Source organism: Anser anser (genome assembly GCF_964211835.1).
Source record: "Anser anser genome assembly, chromosome: 1".
Lineage (NCBI taxonomy): Eukaryota > Metazoa > Chordata > Aves > Anseriformes > Anatidae > Anser > Anser anser.
The window spans coordinates 214,788,960-214,807,023 of record NC_139720.1 but is presented as its reverse complement, the minus strand read 5'-3'; the positions used below and the strand labels follow the sequence as shown (position 1 = coordinate 214,807,023).

Genomic DNA, 18,064 nt, shown 5'->3' with positions numbered 1-18,064 from the left:
CCGGCCCCGGCCCCGGCCCCTGCCCCTGCCCCGGCCCCGGTCCCGGTCCCGGCGGGCCCGCAGCGCCCTCCCGCAGCCGCACCGGGAGCCGCCGCCGCCGCCGGGGCCGCGCCATGGGCACCCTCCGGGACGCTGTAAGGCCGGGACCTGGGGGCTCTGCCCGGCCGCCCCCTATACCCCCCCCCCAACACCCCCGGAATGGGGGCTCCGGGGCTGTGGGAGGGGGTGTGGGGACGAATTTGGGGGAGTCCCGGGGGTCGCTGGGCTCGGGGTTGGGTTTGGGGGGCAGGGGGTGTGGGGCATCCCGTGCGTTTGCGGGGCCGGTTTGGGGTCTGATGCGTTTTGGAGCAGCTGGGGGGTGGGTTGGGGTCTCCGGCTCTGTGCCCCCCCCAGGCAGGAGCTGGCTCCCCGCTGCTGCCCGGTGCCCGGCCTGGGGCAGGCATCGTGCCTACCGTGGGGCTGACACCGGGGTGGCTGTGCCAGGATGGAGCAGGGGGGCACCACCAGGCCCCCCCAGCAGCGCCGTGCCCCAATTCCTCTCCTCCCTCACGCAGGTTTTTGGGGGGAAGGATGCGCCCCGGCTGAGGAGGATGGGAACGCGCTGGGTGCTCTGTGCTTCAAACGCACTCAGATTTGGGGCAGCTCGGGGGGCTTTGCTCCAGCCCTGAGCCCCCTCGTGTGCCCAGGGCTGGGTTTCCTGACCTCAGTGCCCAGCACCGTGGTTTGGGTGCGAGCGTCGCGGCCGTGGGCTCGGTGTCCCCCTGCCCGCAGCGCAGCTCGGCCACTGCCAGGGCGAGGAAGGGAGCAGCGGGCTTTGCCCTGCGAAAAGAGGGGCAGGAAACAAAATGCGCCGCGGGAAGCAGCCAAAAGCTGCTGACAGAGAGAAAGGAACTAGGAGAGAGAGGCCAGCAGCACTGGGCTGCGCTGCGGCCGGCGGAGAGGGACCGGGGTCGGCACGGCGGGCTGGGCCGGCACGGTTTGCTGCGGGGGTTTTGAGCCTGGGGACGTCAGAGCTGTCACCCAGCAGGGGCAGGATGGGCGATTCCTCCCCGTGGTAGTGCTCGGGGTGAGGGGATGTGGTGTGGGGTCCGTGGTGGTCCCAGAGCCCAGGACCCAACCCGCTCTGCCCCAGCAATGTGCCTCGGGCAGCCTGTGGCACATCCGTCTCGGTGTTTTGGGGACGGGGGACACGGGACGGGCAGAGCTGCCTCTCCGGTGGGCGATGCTGCGGCAGCACGGGGTGAAGGGACCAGAGCAGGGCCACGGAGAGGTGCGTGGCGAGGGGAGGACACTGCTGTGCTGCCCTGCGCGGGGACGCCGCGTCCCTCCTGGGATCACCGTGGTCACCAGCAGTGCCAGGCCGGTGGCACCGCCTGCTTTGGGACCAGCGGCCCCGAGCCCGCAGCTGTGGGGCTGAGTTGGCCCTTGGGGCTTTTGGCTTTGTGTCCCCCCCCTGGCCCCGAGCACCCCGCAGCGGGGTGAGGCCGCTCCGGCGAGCTGTCTGCGTCTCCACCGCTGCCTCCTCTCCCTGCCTCCTCTCCCAGCCAGCGGCCCCAATGCAATTACCCGCTGACTGGCCCATGAATCAGAGCCTAATTGATACGTGTTCGCAGCCTGGCCGAGCAGGAAGCCAGCCGGGGGGGTTGGGGGGGGGGGGGGCCGTGCTGACCCACTGCTGCTGCACCCGCGCTGGGCTGGGGGGGGCACGGAGCAGCTACAGGGCAGGGGGCAGCCGCGTCCCCGCGCCCCCCCCCCGGGCACCCCGTCCTGCCCCGGGGACGCATCGATCCTCAGGGCGCACCCCTCTCCTGCCTCAGTTTCCCCACGGGGGGTGCGGGTGGGGGCAGGCCGGGCTTGTGGGGCGGGGGACAGCGCGGGGACATGCGTGTGTGCAGCCGTTTGTCTCGGCGCGGCCGCCGTTTCCTCCCGCTGACACAAACACATCAGCAGGGTAATAAAGGGGAGGAAAGGGCCGCGGCGGCCGCGCCGCACAATGCAGGGGCGCTTCTTTCCATGACGTGCGATGGGGGACGGCTTCCTCCCCTCCCCTGCCCTGCTCACGGCCCCCACCCTGCTGGCCCGGGGGCAGAACGGGACCCCCAGACCAGGGCTGGGCACCCCCCGGCCGTCCTTGTCCAGGGGGTCCCCACCATTAAATGCTTGTTCTGTGTGTGCAGGATCAGCCCGTGCCACCTCGGTGCCTGTCCTGGTGCTGCTCGTTTGGGGGCTGTGGGTTTTGGCATTTCCCATGTCCATGGGGGCTGTGGGTTTTGGCACTGTCGATCCCCCAAAATCTCCCGTGTCCGTGGGGTGAGGTGTGTGCCGCGGGGTGAAGTCCCCAGGGATGTCACAGCCACCCTCTCGTCAGCTCCTGCGCCAACCCGTGGGTCTCGGTTCTCCTCCTGGAGCCTCCCCGGGGACATCCTGTGAGCTCCTTGTTCTGCTGTGCCCACAGTCAGGGTCCTTGGGCACCTCCGGGTGCGTTTTGGGGATGGCCCTGCTGTGGTGCCTAGCCCCGGGCTGTCCCCAGGGGCTGCGGGGGGAGCCCAGAGCCTGGCCGGAGCTGCGCCTGCCCCGGGCGCACGGGGACAAGGAGGCTTTGGGGCAGCGGTGCCGGGTGGCTTTGACCTTTGGTGTTTGCTGGAGGGGAGGAATTTCTCATGCTGGAGCCGGCAGCACAGCGCCAGCGTCGTCCTCCTGGGCACAGCATCTGCTCCGTGCCCCCAAACCTTGGCCCTTTCGAGCTGAGATGAGATATTTTGCACGGGGGCGATGGCACGGGGCCCTGCCCGCAGCGGGGACGCAGCGAGGCCGACCCCGGGGGGCTCAGCAGGGCTGGATCCAGGTTTCACCTGAGCATCCCCAAAACACATTCCGGAGCTGGGGAGACCAGCAGCCTCCTCTCAGGGCTGGGTCTGAGCCGGCTGCATCCCCAGCCTGGCTGCCCCACGGTGCTGGTGGCCTGTCCCTAGGAGGACGGGTGGGGAGATGACGGGTTTGGGGGGAGCGGGGCTGCCTCCTGACACCCCATGTCCCCCGTGCAGGAGCAGGGACGGCCGTGATGTGAGGCTGCTCCCAGCCCAGGATGCTGCCAGCCCCAGAAGAAAATCCTCCCTGGCAGCTGTGCTGTAGCTGGAGGGGGATTTTCGCTTCGGTTTTCGGCTCCTCGTAGGCGCATCCCGCTTCCACCCACGCACTGCGCAGGCTGGGGGGCCCTCAGCCCTTATCTCCTGCTCCCTGCTCCCTTATCTCCTGAGCCTCAAGAGAGAATCCCCCCCAAAATCCTGTGCTGCTTCTTTAGCCCCCTCCTTGCTTAGCAAAGCCCCCCCAGCCCCACGCAGCCACCTCTGGGGTGAGCCCCAAAACTAAAAGGGGAGCTGTGTGGCCAGCATCGGGCGTGTGAGCATCCCCTGTGCCCACAGGTGCTCAGGGTGGGCGATTGCACCCCAAAATGAGCCCTGCCAGGGAGCTCCGTGTCCCAGCCCACGTGGATGGAGGGGGCCAGATCTGGGGCAGGGGGGCAGATTTGGGGCAGGGGGGCAGATTTGGGGCAGGCGCTGACCCATTGAGCACCAGCTCGCCGTAGGGTGGCCGGGGTCCCTCCTGCGACTTCTCTCCCTCGCCTTCCCTTCGTGTCTCCCCGTGCCTGCTTCACCCATCCTCTTCCTCCAGCCAGCTGGGCACAGGGAGGGAGCCAGGCAGGGCTCGGCTGCTTTTCTGGGGCAGATCTGTGGGTTTTTGGCTGCGTGCTCTGGTCCCGGCCCTGGCCTGGATTTAACGTGTGACTTTGGGTTGCGCCTCAGCTTCCCCCCCCGAGTAATGCAACTCCTGCCGTTCATAGGGCCAGACAACCCCGGGGCTGGACCCCGTAACCCAAACCCCTCAATATATGGAAAATAAAAGATTATTTGGGAGCCAGGAGCAGCTTTTCCATGCACTCAGAGCAATGTCCTGATGATGGTGTTATTGCAAGCAGCGAAGCTGCTCTGTGCCTGGTCCCAACGGAGCCGGGCAGTGCTGGCACAGCCCCGGACCCCCCCCAGCCCATGCAGGTACTGCCTGGAGAGCTGCCCCAAATCGAATTCCTCCCCGGCTGCAGATGGCCAGCAATTAAATTTTCCCAGTTCAATCAGAGGCTGGTAAATGAGCTCCCTAATCACCGTGCAGATCCCATTAGTGCCGAGTGGGGACGTGCGAATGTTTCCCCCCCCCCCCTTTCCCATGCCACTGCCCAAAGCACCCCCCCCAGGTCCCTCTCCAGGACCGTGTGCCCACGGGCTGCATCAGGCCGGGGGCTCCATGCACAGCACCGAGGGGTCCTTTTGGGGTCTGTCCCAATGCCCTCCCCGCTGGGCACCCTCCTGGCCAAAAGCCCTGCTCCCGGTTGGCAACGCGGGTGGCCAGCAGATCCTTGCCACGGTGACCTCTCGGCGAGCCCAGCCACCAGCAGGTGTCTAGGAAAGCTGCTCGGTGGCAGCCCGGGAGGCGCAGGCTGCTGGCGGGGACAGGAAGGGCACCGGGTGCCAGGGAGAGCCTTCCAGGAACGCCGCGTCCTGGGGATGCGGCGCCGGCACCATGCCCGGCTCTGCCGCCGTGCAAAGGGCTGGCACCGGCGGGTGTGAGCGCAGGGCGTGAGGGTGTCCGCGTCCCCCAGGGACAAGGCGTCTGGGTGCCGGGGCTGCTGCTAATAACGGGGCGGAGAGGGCTCCGTGCTCGGGGATGGAGCTCACGTTTGCTGCGGGGTGCCATGGGGAGGGCGTGCGGGGCCGGCGTCACCCGCGGTACGAGGTGCGGGAGGATTTTAGGGACTGGTTTCGCTCTCCCTCTGCCCAGGCAGCCACCTCTTGCATGGATGAGGTGGCTGGGTGGATGCGGATGCTCAGCCAGGTCCGTTTTCTGCCCAAGCTCTGGGTTTGCAGGACGGACCTGGCTGCACCCCAGCCCACAGGAACATCCCCTCCAGGCACCTCTGCTGGCACAGGGACGGGTTTCCCCATCCCTTTGGGCTGCTCTGAGTTGTGAGCTGCATCATCCCCCGGGTGCTGAGAGCCGGAGGGGGCAGTGGCAGGGCCAGCAGCACCAGGGCTGGATGTGTCCCCGGCACACGTCGGGCGCACAGCTCCACCGCCTCGCCCCACAGCCGGCCCCGCTCCCCTTTCCCCCATCCTCCGGCACTTTATTTATTGCTGCGGCAGCCTTGCGGGGCCGGCAGCTCCTCGCCGTGCTGGGAACACAAGGGCAGAGGTCAAGTCCCTTCCTGGGGACGCCGGGGTGTCACTGCGGCGCTGCAGTGCGTGGGTGACTCCTTCCATGGGGCCGTCCTTTCGCTTCCAGCCGTGGTTCTTGTGCTCACCCCGGTTACGCCGGGAACAAACCCTGCCCCGGCTGCCCCCAGGAGTGGGTATGGGGCAGGAGACGTGGGGCTGCGCGGGGCGCGTCGGTGACCTCAGGCTCCTGTTTTATCCAGGGGAGACGCGGCCAAGCGCTTTCCTTAGCAAATGCGTCGGGTCCGGGGTGATTCGGGGCTTTGCCGGCGCGCGGCACCGCGGCTCTTGCGGAGCGGGGCTCTGACAAGCCATTTATCTGCTCCTCGCAATTTGTTTACCGCCCGAGTAACAACTTCCTTCCCTTCCCTTCCCTGGCCGAGCTGCTGCTGCTGCTGCTGCTGCGGGAGAAATCCCGAGCCCTTTTCCAGCCCCGCTCTTATCAGCAGCTAATTAGCCGCGAGTATTTTTGCCAGCCCTGCGGGGCTGTTGTTCCAAGAAGGCCGCGATGTTCTGGGTGACGGGAAATCCTTGAGGAGGACGACGGCCGCGGTCCCCGGGCCGTTTGTCCTGCCTGACAATGGTACATCAACAGGAAGTGGCCTTGACTCCAGCCCCTTTTTATCAGCGGGGCCGTCGCTGGCCCACTGTGGGTGGAGGGATGCGGCCGTGGCCGGGCCGGCCACGATGCGGGGCGCACGGGGATGGCTGGGGAGCACCCCGCTGTGCGCCCGCCGCCACCCCCGTGTGCTCCCCAGGGAGAGCCATTCCAGCTGAATCTGTCACAAAAAAAATAAATGGAAACTGGGGTGCAAAGGGACCCATGCACACCGTTTGTGCAAACCGCCCTGTGCAAACCACCCCGTGCGCACTGCTCCATGCGCGCCCCTTGCACAACCCACCCTGTGCCAACCACCCCATGCGGGCCACCTGTGCAAAACACAGCCCCGTGCACACTGCCTGTGCAAGCCGCCCTGTGCCCTGTGCAGCCCCCCCCGTGCCCCCTCCCTGTGTGCGCTGCTGTGGCCACGGGCCTGGCTGCCCACCGTGCGCCCCGCACCACTGAACGGTGATTATATTGCGGCCTCGTCAGCCGGGACTCGCTAATAGAGCAAGAGCACCTGAAATGCCTCTTAAAGTGCTATTTAAGGAGAAGCAAACGGCTCACGCTGGTGCAGTTAGCCAGCTCTTTGTGCCTGCTTGGCGGTGGGTAAGGCGCTGGTTAGGCGCAGCGGGCTCAAGCGAGCCCGGATCAGGGGCAGAGGGGCTCACCACGGCCCTTTTACTCCTCCATCCGCACTAAATCCCAGCGTGGTGCTGGTGGAGCAGGGCTGTGGGCCGTGTAGGGACTGGCTAATCCCACAGGGTGTGGGTACAAGCCCCAGGGAAGTGCCAGCCCCAGGTCCCAGCCCGGCGGTGCCGATGGCCGGGGCCGGCTCCGTGCTCTTGAGCACCTGCCAACGGTGCCGAGCTCCTCATCTATCTGCTGCACCAGGACCCCGGGCAAAATAACATCTGGGATATAAGAGATATCCCAGAAGTGTTTCCTTCCCGTTTACACTCATTAGCCCGATATAAAGGATGAGGTAATTAGGGGCTACCTCGGGTTGCAGGTTGTTGCTGCCTGATTGGATTAAACCAATGTAATTTGCGACCGAAAGCACTGCTCTCAGCCACGACTGCAGGCACGGCTGGGCGGACGGGTGGGTGGGTGGGTGGATGGACAGACAGAGGGATGGACAGAGGGATGGACGGATGGACGGATGGACGACTTGCCAGCCGGGGCTGGGCAGAGCTCCCCTCCCTCCATCCCTCCCTCCATCTGCCCCTCCATGCGTCCATTCCTCTGTCCTTCCAACCCTCCCTCCATCCCTCCGCGCCCTCTCCTTCCATCTCTTCTTCCTTCCATCCGTCTGTCCGTCCCTCCCTCCCTCTGGCTGTCCTTCCAACCCTCTCTCCCTCCCTCTGTCCCTCTGCCCCTCTCTATCCCTCCATCCTGTCCCTCCAGCCCTCCATGAATACATTCCCCCATCCCTCCGACCTTCCCTCCATCCCTCCACCCCCTCTCCATCCCTCTCTCCCTCCTTCTGTCCCTCCTAGCCTCTATCCCTCCCTCTCTCCCTCACTCCCTCCCTCCTTTTGTCCCTCACAGCCTGTGTCCGTCCATCCCTCCATCCCTCCATGCATCCGTCCCTCCATCCCTCCACCCCTTCTTCCACCCATCCCTCCAAACCTCCGTCCATCTCTCCACGCTTTCATGCACCCATCCTTCCATCCTTCTGACCCTCCCTCCCTCCTCCCCTCCCTCTTTCTGTCCATCCTTTCCCCCTCTCTCCATCCATCCTTCCGACTCCTTCTGACCCTCCCTCTGTCCATCCTTCCCCCTCTCTCCATCCATCCTCCCGGCTCCTTCTCCTCTCCCTCCATCCCTTCACCCTTCTGTCCCTCCGTTCCTCCCTCCAGCTGTCCTTCCATCCCCGTCCCTCCATCCCTCCCTCCGTCCCCTCCACCCTTCTGTCCCTCCGTTCCTCCCTCCTCCCCATCTGTCCCTCCGTCCCTCCACCCCTCCCTCCCTCCATCTGTCCCTCCATCCCTCCATCCCTCCTCCTTTCGCTGCCTGTGCGCCTGGGCAGAACCTTGCCCCATTTTTGCCCCATGCCCTGTCGATGCAGACTGTGGGGCAGGGCAAGGATCCGGCCCCGGAGGATCCTAAAACAGGGCTGGGGAGGGCTCGTGGTGCCCCAGGCTGCCCGCGCCATGCAGCAGCTCGGTGGGAGCTCCGTGCTGCCGGCACCCGGCGCCGGGGCTATATTTAACCTCACCCGGGGGGGCAGCGGGGGGCAGCCCCGGGGGGAGCATGGCCGGGGGGCTCGGCAGCCTCGAGGCAAGGCCGGGGGGGGGGACGGGCGAGCTGCCTGAATCACTGGATATTTTTAACGCCGCCAGATTGCTCCGCGGATGCTTGGGAAGAGCGGCGCGGGCGCTGGGGGTTGGTTGGCAGCCGGCAGCGAGGCTTGGCCGGGGGGCTCCGGGGGGGGGGTCTCGGCTGTTCCTGGAGCTGCTGGGGAGGGGGGGACGCACGTGTCCCAGTGCAATGACAGCCAGCCTGGTGCAAAGGGCCGTGTTGTTCCTGGCCGGCAGTGTGTGTGGCATGGCGGGGAGGGGATGCTCGGCACGATGCTTGTGCTCGCGGCGGTGCCGGAGGGTCCTGGAGGGGGGGAGATGTCCCCCAGGGGCCCCTGGGGCCCTGCTGCGTGCCACCTTGTCCCCCCCGGCTCCGTGTCACCCTCCCAGCCCCGTGCTGCAGGCAGCAGCGAGATTCCCAATGGTTTTCCCTCCTCCACGCCCACCCCCAGCCCCTGCTGCTCCCCCCGGGCTCCAGCCCCACCAAACACGACCCAAACCTGGCCAGTGCCGTGACTGTACCCCCTTCGCGTGCAGCTCTCCAAAAATGCCCAGTGCCCCCCCTTGCTCCCACCCCACCGGCAGCCCCCACGGCTCCTGGGCTGGTGGCTCCCAGCCTTGCCATCCCTCCAGGAGCTGTTGTAGGGCCGGTGGGGGGGCACAAGCGTGCCAACGGCACCCAGTGTGAGCTGGGGAGGTGGCAAGGGCTCAGCGGCCCTGCGGCCCTAATTCCGTTTCGCCTTCCCTGGCTCGGGGAGCGGAGGTCGGCCGCTGTCCGCTCGCATCCCCAAGGCGATCGTTCACGCGGGGGCTAATGCGCCCTGACTAATCCACTTACAAATTAATTGAGACCATTTCCCTCGCATCCCCAGGTGGCTGCGTTCCCGGTCGAGGGGCAGGTGCCGGCACGGAGTGGGAGCTGGGCTCGGAGCTCCGCCACCCGCTGCCGTGACCACGAGCCCGGCAAGCTGCCGGCAGCTCGGGGGGGGATTTACTCGTGGCCTTTACCGAAAAAAAAGCTGGGCTGAAAATTCGGCTAGAAAATAATTAATTTGCTACAGGTTTCTCGGCCCCACTGGCAGAATATTGGCGGAGGCTGCCGGCCTTGTGGCACGGGGAGCAGATCCCCCCGGCTCCCCGCCCGGGGCTCGGGGAGCTCCTGGGAGCCAGCACCCATGGGTGCTCGCGCAGCCTGGCCGGGGTGCACCCACCACCAGCGCAGCACCGGGGACCAGGACCAAACGTCTCCTGCCTGCCCCCGGCTGCTGGCGGTGCCGGGCGACATCCTTGCGCCAGAAGCGAACGGCCACATGAGCTGTGCACGAGAGGCGTGGGGACAATGGGGACGCTCTCCCCGTCCTTGCACGCGGGACCCCAGCCCCGTTGTCAGCTGGACGTGGGGCAGGACCCAGCCCCGCTGCAAACCCAGGGCCCGGGGGTGCCTCAGTTTCCCCTCGCTGGCAGAGGAGCAGTGCTCGCGTCGCAGTGCTCGCTGGTGCTGGCACTGCTCTCCCAGCGTAGCGGGGTCCCAGGGGCCAAGGGAGGGGGGTGCAGGCCCTGAGAGCCCCCCCGCAGCGAGAGGGGGTGCCAGGAGGCCCCGCAGCACCTGGGTCCTGCTGCGTCCAGGTGGTTGTCCTCGTCCCCTCGTCCCCTTCCAGAGAGGAAGGGCGGCCAGGACGGGATTGCGGTGCTCCGTAAACGTCCCCGCGGGGCAGGAGGAGGCTGCAAATTCGGGCAGGATGGGGCAAGGGTGGGGTGGTCCCAGTAACCCCAACCAGCCCCTGCTGCCCGCCCAGCACCGTGCAGGGAAGGGTGCTGGGTGCTGCCGCTCTCGGGGGGGGGGAGGTCAGGTAAATGGAGGCAGAGCGCGGTGGTGCCTCTCCAAAATTGCTGGATTTGTGTTGCCCAGTCACCGATGAATCCCCAGCCCTACAAAGGAAGCCGGGGGGGGGGGGGGGAACAGAAAAGGGGGCAAATACCTGCCTGGTGCTCCCCCCCCGGGGAGGAACGTGGGGTGCTGGCACTGGATGCCGACGCCGTGGCCGAGGGCGGCAGCGCTCCTGCCCGGTGGCTGCACCCTGGCTTGTGTCGGCGCGGACAGATTGCTTACCCTAACGAGATGAATGGCTTCATTAATCACCCCGTGGCTCCGCCGAGAAACGGGGGGGGGCAGATACGGCTCCGGCGCTTCGCCGCCCTGCATGGGGGGGGGCTGCGTGCCGGCCGAGCGGGAGCTGGGACATGGGGTGGGCAAGGGGCACGGACCCCAAAAGCTCCCGGCACCCCAAAAGGAAGGTGCTTGGGGTCGTGGTGGGCCCATCCTCTCGGCGTGAACCGGCTTCGCGAGCTCCTCTCCATCATCCAGCCCGTTAATTGCGATATCGAACGGAGCCCTGCTGAGGGCACAGCCCCGCTGATGAATTCCCCCAAGGAGCTGATGGAGATTTAATTGCCCCTCGCTCTCCTGGGGCGCTTGTACCGGGTGGGGGGGCCCCTTCCTGGCCAGGCTGGGTGAGCCAAGGGGGGGTTGCAGGGCCACGGGTGGGATCACCCCATTACCACGGGCACCCCGAGCCGCTGCCCACAGCTCCATGTCCCCCCCGACATCCAGCCTGCCCCCATGTGCTGCCCCCACGTCCCTGTTCCTGCCACCCTGGCACCATTACAATGTTTTTTTTTTTTTTTTTTTTTTATGGGGGGAGGACACAGACACACGCCAGGGCTGGGACCCCAATGGTTTTGTGGGCTCTTTGGGGACGTGCTGCTGTGCCAGGCAGGCAGCTTCTCCTCCACGCACAGCTGCTGGGGGGGGCGGGGGGGTGTCTGCGTCTCCAAAAAATGGTCCTTCCCCTCGCACCCCCCCGCAGGAGGCATTCTCCGAGGGGCTGCTCCGCTCGCAGCGCCGGGGACGAGGGCACCGGGCTGTGCTCCGACAGCTGGGAATCGCAACCCCTCCACGCCCAGGCTTTCCGCGGCGCTTCCCTGGCTCCACAAAGTTAATTAACCCCCGGGAAGCGTCAGGCCTCGAGAGAGAGCTGGGCCGGATGAAGGAGAAAGGTTTTTGGTCCCCAGCCCTGGTGTGCAGGGGGCCGGGGCTGGGGCTGAGCCCCCCCCCCCGTGGGTCCCAGCGGCAGGGACGGGGTGGCCGATGGCCAACGTCGAGCGTTGCGCTGCAGGAGGGCGCCGGGCTGTGCCAACGCAGCCTCCTCCTGCCAGGCCCCGCAGCTTAATTAGCCCAGTAATTAGCTCCCTGGCAGGGGTGCGTGCCTGGAGGAGCCCGGGCTGGGAGCAGCACCAATCCGGCAGGGATGCCATGGGGGTGCCGCAGGCGGCGCAGGATGGGGCCAGGCGCTCCCGCAGGGCTCAGCCGCTCCGTGTCGTCCCCGGCGTTTGGGGGTGTTTCGTCCCGCTCTTAGGGCACCCAACGGGACCTATTCACAAAAATCCCATCCCCATAACCGGGCAGGGGGGGGATCTAATCATGGCACATGATGCAGGATGTGGCCGGGAGGGGGGGGGGGGGATGGACGACGAGCCCCCTCCCCATCCGTGTCCCCTCCATTTTGCACGGCGGCCCCAAGATGCTCATCCCCCTGCCCGGCCAACACTCATCACTGCACCCCACAGAAGGAGAAGGATTTATTTGGGGGGGGATAGGGGTTAATCCCCCCCCCCAAGGCCCCCTCCAGGTTTGTGCAGAGCGGGGTTGGGGGGGCCAAGCCCGTGGCGCCCAGGAGGGCGCGCGCCGTGCTGCTGCGTCGGCTCCCGAGCGCGGCAATTAAGCAAAGGCAATAAACAAAGCTGACAGCAGGGCCCCAGCGGGGCCGGGGGGGGCCAGCAGCAGGGGGGGGGGGGGGGGGGGCAGCACCACAAGTACTATTTATGGCAAGAAATTCAACGCTGGCCCCGCACGGGGCAGGGGCGCAGAGGGGCGCGGAGCTCCGTGGCGCGGCACCGGGGAGCGTGGCGATGCCCCGGGCTCGGGAGGGGGACAAATGCCCCCCCCCCCCCCGACCCCCCCCCTCCTGCTGGGAGCAGGGTGAGCGGGGTGCCCCCACTCCGCAAACGGCCCCACCTGGCTTTCTGCTGGCCTTTTTTTTTTTTTTTTTTAATAGCTCCTGCAGCTTTTTTCCACCCCGCGGATGGGGGCCGGGGGCAGGGGGGGGCCGCGGGGGGCGGATTTTCCCGTCCCTTTTAAAGCCACTGCTTGCGTCCAGCTGCCACCTCGCCGGCACCCGTCTGTCACCGCGCCGTCGTGCCACCGCCGTGGCTTTCCTGGGAGGGGACGAACGGCTCACCCCGGACCCCCCCCCAGCACCCGTTCTGGTCCCGCTCGGGCTCTGCCTCGTCCCCCCCCCAAACCCCCCAGGCGCGGCGGGGATGCCGGGCACACGCGGCACCCGGTCGAGGCCTGGCTGTATTCTACAGTGCATGTGTCTCCAGTGTTGGTGAGCGGCTGGAGATGCGGCCCTGTTGGAATCACAGCCAGAGCCCAAATCTTCAGCTCCCGCCGGCGCCGGGTTCCCCGCCGAGGACGCTGCGGGGCGGACGGGTGGCGCACGGGGGGGGGCCCGGGGTGGGGGTGGGGGAGCAACGCGGGGCTGTGCTGGTTTGCAACGGGATTCGATGCTCGGGAGCGTTTTGCTGCCGTTTTCTTCCCCCCCCCGAAAAAATTGGGTTGGCTCCCAGCACTCGGAGCCCCCCCCCCAAGCCCTGGAGATGCCCAGCGCCGTGCGCGGTCGTGCAAGGCGCATGCATGCGTGTCGGGGCTGCTCCCGGTGTCCCCTGTTCCTGCCCGGGGCTGTTCCTGGGCCACGTCCGCCAGCTCTCGGCGCATACGAGCTCTTTGGTTCCCCTCCTCCCTGCTCTCTCCCCTTCCTCCCTCCCGGTTCATCTTCCCCGGGTTGATTCATTGCCGCGTTAGCCAGGAGCAGCCGGAGTTTCTCCTTGCCCCTCGTGCGCCCCGTGCCATTCAGCCCCGTTTTGTGCCTCGGGGACATGGTATGGGGACAGCCAGACCCCCCCCCCCCCCCTTGGTGACACTGCTCCAGAAGAAAGGACACGGGGCTGGGTGTCCCTGCCAAAGGGGGACAATTTCAGCCCCCTCCTCCCCAAACCCCACCATCGCAGCTCCAGCCCCGCTCCGTGCACCCCATCCCATCGGCTGCTTGGGGCAGGAGGAATTTGGGAGCCCCAGTTTGCACCAGTGGTGCCCGGGGCATGGCGCGCCCCCGCCTGGGGTTTGTGGCAAGCGCTGGGACGCCGGGGACCGTGGCCAGCCCAGGGTGGCCGAGGGACCCCAGAGGGTCGCTGTGCCCTCACCGTGCACTTCGGGGGGGGGGTGGCCGGGGCGCAGTGCGCGGTGCTCGGGGGCTTTGCCAGATTTCGGTGCCCACGAAAGCTGCCGGCTCTTCTTTAAAATTCCACGGCTGCCTCGGCTGTCGGGGCTGTGCAAGGCGGGAGCGGGCTCGGGTCGTTTTTATTCGTGCAAAGAAATCAAAGGCGTAAATAAAGCCGGCCGGGGTCAGCGCGGGGGACCCAGCTCTGGATTTATCGGCACGCGGCCGCCCTGCTGCCGCCGCCCGGCGCTGGTGTGGTGCTGGTGGCGCTGGTGTGGGCACTGGTGTGGTGCTGGTGGGGCTGGTGCGGGCACTGGTGTGGCTCGTGCTGGTGCTGCTGTGGTCCGAGCAGACGCCCGCAGGGCTCACACACGGCCACGTGTGGCTCCCCGTGTCGCCCTGCTGTGCCAGCCCCGTGTCGCACCACGTGTTGGGGCGCTCCCCTGCCCAGTGCTCCCAGTATGCCCCAATATGGCAGGATGGCCATTTGCACGGTCACAGGGACACCCAAAAAAGGGGTGACCGCCCCCACCCCCCAGCAGCGCTCTGCAGGGAGGTGGCACCCGGCTCCTGTCCCTGTCCCCCTGGGGTGTCCCCGGCACCGTGCACCCCCCCCCCCCCCCCCCCCCCCAGGCAGGCAGCGTCACCTGGTCAGGATTTTGGGTCCAGGGGGGAAAAAAAACCCCGCTGTGGTGACGTGGTGACGTTGGTGACATCGCAGCGGTGACCACCTCAGCCCCCTCCCCGTGTCGTCCCCCCCCCCCCCCCCATGTCTGCTCTCTCCCCAGGACGCCCTGCTGAGCCTGGGGGCCGTGATCGACGTCTCCAGCCTGCGGGACGCCCTGCGCGATGCCGTCCTCTCCCTGCTGCCCAAAGCGGTAGGTGGGGACCCCATGAGGTGCTGGGGGGGTGGGCACTGGGCTTCGATGGGTATCCGTGAGCTCCCCGCAGGGGGTGGATTCTCTGCTGGCTGATATTGGGGCTGAGCCACACGTCAGCGCTCTCCTCTTTGCCATTTTAAGCATGACCTCTGCTAACGTCCCCCCTGGACCCTTGCTGATGGCGGGGAGGGAGCGGTGCTGAGCCCTCCCCCCCCGAACCAGCAGGACCCCTGAGCTCATTGTCCCCTTGCTGTCACCCAGCCTGGCCGCAGAGGGTGGCACTGCCAGGGGCACAGGTACCCGGGGCTGAGCCCCCGCGCTGTTTTTGGGGTGGGACCGTGCTGCAGCAGGAGGGTGCTGGCGTGCCCGCTGATGGGGTGGGGGTGTCCCCGGCGTGCTGGTGGCCCCGGGTGCTGCTGGCACGCAGACCGTGCCAGCACCGTGCCCCAGCCGAGCAAAACTCCCCCCTCGCCCCCAGCTCTGCCTCAGTTTCCCCCACTGCTCCATCCCTGCGGGATCCCGCCGCTCTCCTCCCCGCGCGTCCCCCTCGCTCTCCGCCTGCCTCCGCCGTTACTTCTGGGCGCCGATTGCTGAAACCCTCAGCCCAGAAAGTTTGCCGAGCCCGGCCTTCGCCCGCCGCCGAAGGCTCCGGCAGCTCGGGGCCGTCAGACAGGGAGCAGCTGGCGCGGAACGAACCCGGAGCCGCGGCCCCTAACGTGTCCGCGGCACCGCAGCGTTAAATCACCCCGCCGCGGTGACACGCGCGTTATCTCCCGCGTTGGCAGCCGATAATGGGATTGCATCGCCGCTGCTGCCGTGAATTACCCTTCCCTCCCTCCCCTGACCCCCCCGCCTCAGGGCGCTGGAGCGTGCCGGGGCCGCCTGGTGCCGGCTCCGCTGCCGCCGCCGCGTCTCTGCCGCCTTCTTCCCGCCCGTTGGGAGGTTTCGGGGTCCCGTGCCCGCGCTGGGGGCTCTTCGCTTCGATCCTGCCTGCTGCGGGGTGTCGGAGCTCCTGGAAAATCCCCCCCCGGGAAACTGAGGCACACCGTGCTCGGGGCGCCGCAGCTCTGTGTGCCCTGGGAAGTGCGCAAGGGGAAACTGAGGCACGCCGTGCCAATCCTGGGGGGCTGCCGGGGGGGCGGGGGGGTTTGAGAGGTTTGCAGAGCCGGGGGAGGGCTGCGGGGGAGCAGCCCCCAGCCCCACGCAGGGAGCCGTGTCCTGCCCCGTGCCCTGTGCATGGGAGTGCACGGAGGCTGCACTGGGGGGGGGCTCACGGAGGTGCTGTCCCCCCCCCCCCCCCCAGGAGCACGTCTACATCTACCTGCTGGATGGGGACACCCGGCTGACCTGCGACGACCCCCCCCACGAGCTGCCCGCCGAGGGGAAGCTCAGGTGAGCCCCCCATGGACCCCCTCTGCAGGGGGACCCCCACCGTGCCCCCCCCCACACTTGGAGCCTTTTAGGGGATGCGAGACCCCACCAGGCTCTCCTGGATGAGCAGCTCGGGGGTGGTGTGGGTGCTGTGCACGCACGCGTGCCGAGGGCAGGAGGTTTGCTGCAGCCCCTCCTGCAGAGCTGCTGCTGCCCCCCCCCCCCCCCCCCCCCCCCCCCCCAGTGGTGGGTTTGGGGCTGCGGGGGCCTTTGGGCCACCCCGGGCTGTGCTGTGCGCCCCCGGCCCCCCACCCACTGCAAGCCCTGCTGGGCTGTGGGTCTGGGATGAGCCACACGCATGCACACACCCCGTGCACGTGTGTGCGCACACACACACACCTTGCACACACATCCACACACGTGCACTGCCCAGCCACGCATGCACAGACACACGCAGTGTGCACACACACACACACACCCTGTGCATGTGCACACCCCTCCGCCTGCCATGTGTGTGCGCACACGTGCACACACTGTGCACATGCACCGTGCACGTGCAAGCACACATGCACCGTGGACATGAAGCATGCACATGCACATGCACCGTGCACGTGCACGCACACCCCCATGCACACGCATACACACTCAGTGTGAACATGCACAATGCACGTGAAGCATGCAGATGCACACACTCACTGTGCACGTGCACATGGATGCACATGCCTGCACACTCACTGTGCACATGCACGCACACACCATGTACATACATGCACGCTCACTGTGCACATGCACACACGCACAACGCACATGCAGCATGCAGATGCACACACACTCTGCACATGCACACTCCTTGTGCACACACACCCCATGCACACCCATACACACCCCTTAGGGGTGCACACACACACACACACACAATGCACACGTACACACACACACCATGCACACGCATGCACACTCCCTGTGCACATCCCCCCTGTATCCCAAGCCCTCCCCGACCGCTTGCACCCCATGTGCCCTCCCCACCCTCTTACCTCCCACTCCCCCCTAGTTTTTTGGGGCTGCCCACGCCCCCCCACAGCCAACCTGCCCCATGGGTGGGGGGCTGCGAGCCCTCCCAGCCCCACACCCCCCCACTCACTGGGTCCATCCTGGGGGTCCCTTAGCGGGGGCGAAGCAGGGGGACATGGCACGGGGGGGGGGGGGGTTCAACAGAGGCGGGGAGCAAAGCGGCCTCCAGGAGGGGGCACGGGGGTGGAGGCCCCTGCCTGGCCTCATGGGGGGGCGGCTCAGGGTGCCCCTGTCCCCCCCAGGGATGCAGTGCGGAGGCAGAAGCGGGTGGAGTGCGGGGGGCTGCCCCCCGCCGAGCTGCAGGGCCGGCAGCTGGGCCCCCTGGCTGCGCCCCTCGCCCCCGGCACGCAAGGTGGGGGCTGCACGGGGCTGGGTGCGGGGGGGAGGGGGGCAATGGAATGGGGTGGGCAATGGGCGGGGGGGTGAGGGGGGTGGAGGGGGTGGGTGGGAGGGAGGAGGGAGGGATGGGTGGGTGGGTGGAGGGAGGGAGGGAGGGAGGGATGGAGGAGTGGATGGATGGGCGGGTGGGTGGATGGATGGAGGGATGGAGCGATGGAGAGATGGGCGGGTGGGTGGGTGGAGGGATGGATGGATGGAGAAATGGATGGATGGATGGATGGATGGATGGATGGATGGATGGATGGATGGATGGTGGATGGATGAATGGATGGATGGATGGATGGATGGATGGATGGATGGATGGATGGATGGATGGATGGATGGATGGATGGATGGATGGATGGATGGATGGATGGATGGATGGATGGATGGATGGATGGATGGATGGATGGATGATGGATGGATGATGGATGGATGGATGGATGGATGGATGGATGGATGGATGGATGGAGAAATGGATGGATGGATGGATGGATGGATGGATGGATGGATGGATGGATGGATGGAGAAATGGATGGATGGATGGATGGGTGGGGGTGGAGAAATGGATGGATGGATGGATAAGGAGGGATGGATGGGTGAATGGATGGGTGGGTGGATGGATGGATGGGTAGGAGGGAGGGAAGGAAGAGAGAGGGAGAGATGAGGGTGCATGGGTGACTAGGTGGGTGGGTGGATGGATTCATGGGTGGGTGATTGTGTGGGTGGGTGGATGAGAAGGTGGATGGGTGGACAGATGGGTTGGCTGCATGACTGGGCATAGGGATGAGTGGATGGATGGATGGGTGGATGGATGGATAGGAGAGTGGGTGGATGGGTGGCAGAGTGGGTCGGG

General features: G+C 66.9%; 1 protein-coding gene across 1 annotated transcript in view; it reads left to right on the top strand.

Annotated features, from left to right (window-relative positions):
• The window catches only part of PDE2A (phosphodiesterase 2A), a gene marked incomplete at its 3' end in the record, with an annotated part of 42,591 nt that overhangs the window by 23,563 nt on the left and 964 nt on the right, over nucleotides 1-18,064 (top strand). Inside the window, exons 3-5 of the mRNA XM_083820391.1 lie at nucleotides 14,296-14,385; nucleotides 15,692-15,780; nucleotides 17,073-17,182. Of these exons, the coding sequence (XP_083676517.1) occupies nucleotides 14,296-14,385; nucleotides 15,692-15,780; nucleotides 17,073-17,182 (289 nt within the window). The remainder of the gene's footprint in view (nucleotides 1-14,295; nucleotides 14,386-15,691; nucleotides 15,781-17,072; nucleotides 17,183-18,064) is intronic.